Here is a 6,000-nt window from a genome sequence, read left to right as displayed (position 1 = left end):
AGATTTGCCACCCAGAGCCAAGATTTGTCACCCAGAGCCAAGATTTGTCACCCAGAGCCGAGATTTGTCACCCAGAGCCGGGCTGTGCCGTGTTTTGCCGAGCTTTGCCGCGTGGTGCCGGGCGGGCGGGAGGCTGGTCCATGGCTCGGTGCCACTCGGGTAAATATTTTGCTGGAGCGGTGGCTGCTGGCCCGCGGCCACCCGCAGCCGTTGGAGCACCGGGAGATCCGGGGGACGGAGCCAGTTCCCAGCTCCCCCTTCCTCGTTCCTGCTCGGAGGCGTTTTCCATCGACACCGCCCCGGGACATCCCAGGAGGGCACGAGCCAGCGCTCTGGCTGTTGGCGACCCCGCTGTCTCCCTGCATGGGGACCCCCTGGTCGTGCCTCCTCGGTGGGGTAGGGAGAAGTGCCCTCGATGCCCCCCGGTCCCTGCCTGGAACGTGCAGCTCTGGTGCCGAGACTGTCCTGGGGGATTTTTCCCTGCTCCCCCACGGGGAAAAATTTGCGTTCCGTGGGATTTTCTATGGGGAAAACCACCAAAAGCTAGGGAAGAGCCGGGACAGGTGGGCACAGTCCTGGGCGAAGACACAGCCCCCCACCCCCGGCATGCCGGGGGCTGCAGCTGGGGGTGAGAGGACCCCCGCTACACAGGCGATGGGATGTTTCGGGAGTCCCATGTCCCCACAGATGTCCCCTGTACATATCGCCAGAGTGGTGTCCCTGTCCCATGTGGCACAGAGTAGCCGGGGGTGGGGGGAGTTTTGCCGCTGCCCACGCAGGGGTGGGAGCGGCTGTCCCCCTGTCCCCTGCCCCCCACCTCTGGGGAGACTCAGGCACAAGGGACAGGGACACCCATGGAGCCACCCGTCTCTGTCCCATCCCAACCGGCCACTGCAGCCGGGGTCCCCCGCGGCAGGGAAGGGGTTAAGGACCCCCCACAGGTTGGCTGAACCCCCTGGGGGGCTCCCCAAGGACTCATTACCGCGGCCTCAGCCCCCCTGCCCGGGGAGGGGGGGATGAATAATTCAGCGCCTGGTAGGAAGACGTGTCCTCCCTCCCTCTCCTTCCTCCTCCTCCTCCTCCTCCTCACCGGCTCTGCCTTCCCCACCTCCCGCCACTCTCATTCCTCGCCGTACCGAGCCCCGGGTGCCACCGAACTCCGCTCGGTACCGGTGGCAGAGACCCTCCCCGGCTCCGGTGACTCTCGGCCAAGGCCATGGACCCCAAGGAGCGCAAGAAGATCCAGTTCTCCGTGCCGGCCCCCCCCAGCAACCTGGACCCCCGCGCCGTGGAGATGGTGAGGCTGGGGAGCGGGGAGCGCGCTCATCCCGGAGGTCCCTCGTCGCCCCCAGGGCAAAGCTCTCCGGTGACCTCGGGGCGAGGAGAGACCCCCGGAATGACCGCGTGGGACGGGAGGGGACACGGGAGAGCCCCAGGGTGCTGCTGGAGGGAGGCGGGGAGGGACGGGGACGGTGGGGACGGGATAGGGACATAGTGGGACAGGAGGGAGGGCATGGGACAAGGGGGATCGGAGGGGACAGGAGGGACGGGATGGGACCGGGAGAACAGGACAAGGGGGATCGGAGTGGACAGAGGGGACAAGCGATGGGATTGGGCAAGGGGGATCGGAGGGGACAGGAGGAACGGGATGGGACCGGCAGAACAGGACAAGGGGCATCGGAGGGGACAAGGCAGGGGATGGGAGGGACAGAGGGGACCGGGGGGGATGAGTTGGGACAGATGGGATGGGACAAGGGGGAGGTGGGAGGGGATAGAGGGAGGGAGGGGATGGATCCGTGGGGAGATCGGAGGGGACAGTGGGGACAGGAGGGAAAGGATGGGACCGGCAGAGCAGGACAAGCAGGATGGGAGTGGGCAGGGCATGGGACGAGAGGGACAGACCGGACGGGACTGCATGAGGGACACAGAAAAGGACGGGATGGGACAGAGACGGGGACAGGACGAGAGAGCTCCAAGGTCCTCGTGGGAGCTGCGGGCCCGCGCAGGAAGAGTTGTGCCAAGGGGACAGGGCAGGGACAGGGACAGGGACAGGGACAGGACAGGGATGGCACAGGAAAGAAGGGAAGGGATGAGACACAGGGGCTGGGATGAGGACAGGGACGGGATGGAGGGGACAGAACACGCTGGGAGTCGGTGCAGCCACCCCCGCCGGTTGTCCCTGACCCAAGGGGACTTCCCCAGCACACGCCGGACACAGAGCCCCTCTGGAGGAGCTGGGTTGGGGCTCTCGTGGGGCTGGGAGTGACCTGGGACACCGCAGGGACCCCGTGCCGGGCGGGTTCGTGGCCCTGCACCCACACACACGCTCACACACGTGCAGACATGTGTCCCTGGGGCGCAGGGCAGGGGACAGGGGACCCGGGGCGTCCCCAGCCGGTGACACCCCGCTGTGCCCCAGATCCGCCGGCGGAGGCCCACGCCGGCCATGCTCTTCCAGCTCTCCGAACATTCCTCCCCAGGTGAGCGGGGCAGGGGTGGGACACGGGGCAGGGGACGTCTGGTCCAGGGACGGGAGGTGGTGGCAGGGATGGGACACGGTGTCATGCATGGTATGGGATGTCCGGGATGGGACGTCGGGGTGGGATGTAGTGTCACCTGTGGAGTGGGATGTCCGGGACGGGAGACAGTGGCATGGAGGGGAGGGACGTGGTGGGGTGGGATGCGGTGTCACCTGTGGAATGGGATGTCTGGGATGGGACGCGATGGCGGGGAGGAGACAGAGTGCCACATAAGGAAGGGGGTGGCAGAGAGGGGACGCGGGTCCCCGGCGGGCCGGGTAACGCCTGAAAGGGGATCCGAGGGTGGGCAGGGCCCTGCCCGGCTCCTCCGGCTGTCGCTGTCCCACTCACCCCTCTCTCCCCGGCGCCGCTGACACAGAGGACGAGTCCCTGCCCTACCAGGTGAGTGGGCGCCGGGACCCCCGACACAGCCCCGCTCCCCTGTCCCGTGTCCCCCGCGGGAGTTATCGGGGCCCAGCCACGGCGCCTGGAGCTTATCGGCTCCTTCCCGGCACGGGCACACGGCGCCAGCACCGGGGACACGGGATGGGGACATGGAGCCGAGCCAGGCTGTGGAGTTTGGCCGCAGTGCAAACCAGCGCGTGACCGTCACGGGGTCACCCCCACAGGGTCCCCAATACTGTGTCCCCAGTGCCACATTCCCATGGCGAGGTCCCCAGTGTTGTGTCCCCGTGGCAGGGTCCCCATCACGGTGTCCCCAGCACCACATCCCCAATGCAAGGTCCCCATCTCAGGGTCGCCATTGCAAGGTCCCCAGCGCAGAGTCTCCATGGCAGGGTCCCCATCAGGGTGTCCCCAATACCGCACACCCATGGTGGAGTCCCCATCATGGGGTCCCCATAGCGGGGACCCCAATGCCACGTCCTCATGGCAGTGTCCCCATAGGGGGTCCCCAGTATAGGATCCCCATGGTAGGGTCCCCATGGGGTGGTCCCCATCACACTGTCCCCAATACCCCTCCCCAGTGCAAGGTCCCCATCTCAGGGTCGCCATTGCAGGTCCCTAACGCAGAGTGTCCATGGCAGGGTCCCCATCACGGTGTCCCCAACACCATGTCCCCTATGCCACATCCCCATAGCGGGGGTGGATGTCTGCCTTGAGGCCCCATCGCGAGACTCCCATCGCAGCCCCCACCGGGGGCTTCCTGGCTCTCCCGGGGCCGCGGTGACCCCCGGGGGGACACCAGGCCCCCCATGCCGACGCCGCTCCCCCCGCAGCGCTCCTCGGGCGAGGGCTGCCTGCTCAAACCAAAGAGGACCAACCCGTGTGCCTACACCCCGCCCTCGCTCAAAGGTACCGCCCGCGGGGGCAACGGCGGCACGGGGGCGGCGGGGGGCCTGGGGGGACACCCCGGTGCTCCCGGTGCTCCCAGTGCCCGGTGACACCGGCGTGTCCCCAGCGGTGCAGCGCATCGTGCAGTCCCACCTGGAGAGTGGCATGGGCGGGGGTGACAGCTCCGACGGGGAGCCCGACGACGGCTGCGACCCCGACAGTGCCCTCGAGTCTGGTGAGGGGGACGGAGGGACACGGGGATGGGGCTGCGGGAGGCCAGGGGATGTGGGGACATGGACGGCGGAGTCTGGGGGACATAGGGACAGGGGGAGGGGGACTCTGGAGCCCAAGAAATATGGGGATGGGACTGGTGGAGTTTGGGGATGGGGACATGGGACTTTCAGAGCCCAGGGGACATGGAGACACGGGGACAGAGAGGCATGGATGCCCAGGGGATGTGGGGACATGGGGACAGGGAATTCAGCGAACATGGGGGTCAAGACTGCTGTAACCCGAGGGACACGAGGAGATGGGGATGGGGGTCACCATCCCCTCTAGCCCTCGGGGACAGGGTGTGCGCCGCGGGTGGGACACAGACTGGCTGCTGCCGGTGCTTCCTGTCCCTGCTGCCCACCACACTCCCCCGCCGGGCCGTGTCCCCGTCCCCCGCGGGGCCGGGTGACGCCAGCGGGACCCCCGGCCGCTGTCTGACGCGGCACTGCCCGGCTCCGGCGGTGTCCCGGTGCCGCGCGTGCCTCGCGGTGCCCCGGCCTCATCGACCCCCGCCCGGGCAGCCCCGGGGAGCCAGGGCAGAGCCGAGCGCAGCTACTTCCCCGCCGGGCTCAAGGCGCACAAGCGGAAAGGTAACGGGATGGGGACGGGGAGGGATGGGGATGCGGGGGACAGGGATGGCGGGAGGATGGGGACGGCCGGACATGGGGACAGTGTGAGGAACAGAGATGGCAGAGGTTGGGCAGAAGGATGGGCACGGTGGAGGGATGCCGATGGTGGAGGGATGCCGATGGTGGAGGGACAGGGGTGGCAGGAGGATGGGGACAGTGAGGGGACAGCGGTGGTGGAGGGGTGGGGATGGCGGGGGGCAAAGACATGGGGATGGTGAGAGGATTGGGATAGCAGGACGGGGATGATGGGACACAGGGACAACTAGGGGACACGGCTGCCCAACCGCCCGCTGCATCCCCTCACCCGGGGATGCCGGGTGGGCACGGGCACTCGGGGCTGTGTCCCCGCGCCGCAGCGGGGTCACCTCACACTGGGGGTCCCGGGGTCACCATGCCGGCCCCCGCAGGCGGGCAGAAGGTGTCCTTCGCCGGCGGCATCGACGAGCGCGAGGAGGACCTGAAGTCGCTGACAGTGTCAGAGATCCCCGAGGACCCCGAGGGAGCGGAGGGTGACGAGGACGAGCCAGGGCAGGAGCAGGACGGCGGCACCGGGGGTACGTGGGGTGTTACCCCCCACCCTCTGTCCCCGGCGCCACCACGCCCGGTGCTGACGCCCCACTTCTGTCCCCAGAGCGGAGACACGTTGGCTTCGCCGAGGTGCCCTCGCGCCCCATCGGCACCGAGCGCCACTCGCCCACCTTCCCGCTGGGCACCAGTTAGCTGGCACCGGGCACCGGGCACCGGTCCCCCGGCCCCCCCGGCCCCCGCAGCTTCGCCTGTGCCCCCCGGCTGCCCCCCGCCCGCTGCCTGCGCTTCGTCTGCCGTGTGCCATGTGCCGTGCGCCATGTGCCGTGTGCCGCGCCATGCTGGGCCACGCCGGGACACGTCGGGACCCCCGGCCACGGCCGCCCCTTCCCCGCGGGCTTCGTGCACCCCCGGCTGCCGGCGCAGGAGCCGGGGATGGGACCCCCGGGCGCTGGCGGGGTCTGGGTCCCCCCCCGCTGCTGCCCCCCGGCCCCCACCGAGCAGAGCCCCCCGCCCGCAATAAACGGCTGTACAGAGGATGGAGTGTTTGGGGGATGCGGCCATGGGGGGTCGGGGGGGCTCTGTGCACTTCGTGGGGGGTTCTGACCCCTGTTGTGGGGGTGACAGGCTGGGGATGGGGCGGCTTGGGGGTCCGCGGGGCGGAGCGGGAGATATGGGACAGGGGACTGAGACACCCCATGAACAACCCTCCTCTCCCGTGGGGAATGGTCTCTCCCAGCCCCATGGATACCCCCCCACCA

At 69.0% G+C, this 6,000-nt stretch overlaps 1 protein-coding gene across 2 annotated transcripts; it reads left to right on the top strand.

Annotated features, from left to right (window-relative positions):
* The first annotated feature begins 277 nt into the window (after nt 1-277).
* On the top strand, nt 278-5,776 carry PPP1R1B (protein phosphatase 1 regulatory inhibitor subunit 1B). 2 transcript variants are annotated; one of them, XM_085083391.1, is made up of 8 exons: nt 278-1,297; nt 2,363-2,480; nt 2,899-2,921; nt 3,758-3,833; nt 3,940-4,047; nt 4,607-4,675; nt 5,122-5,268; nt 5,346-5,776. In XM_085083391.1, exons 2-8 carry the CDS (start codon nt 2,447-2,449, stop codon nt 5,432-5,434), a joined length of 546 nt encoding a protein of 181 aa, XP_084939517.1. In that variant the 5' UTR covers nt 278-1,297; nt 2,363-2,446; the 3' UTR covers nt 5,435-5,776. The 2 variants fall into 2 exon arrangements, with proteins under 2 accessions (XP_084939517.1, XP_084939516.1); XM_085083390.1 differs by having other exon boundaries at nt 284-1,297; nt 2,420-2,480.
* The last annotated feature ends 224 nt before the right edge of the window (nt 5,777-6,000 follow it).

This window comes from Lichenostomus cassidix, chromosome 27, assembly GCF_008360975.1.
Source record: "Lichenostomus cassidix isolate B80296 chromosome 27, HeHo_3.0, whole genome shotgun sequence".
Lineage (NCBI taxonomy): Eukaryota > Metazoa > Chordata > Aves > Passeriformes > Meliphagidae > Lichenostomus > Lichenostomus cassidix.
This window is presented reverse-complemented; position numbering and strand designations above follow the sequence as displayed.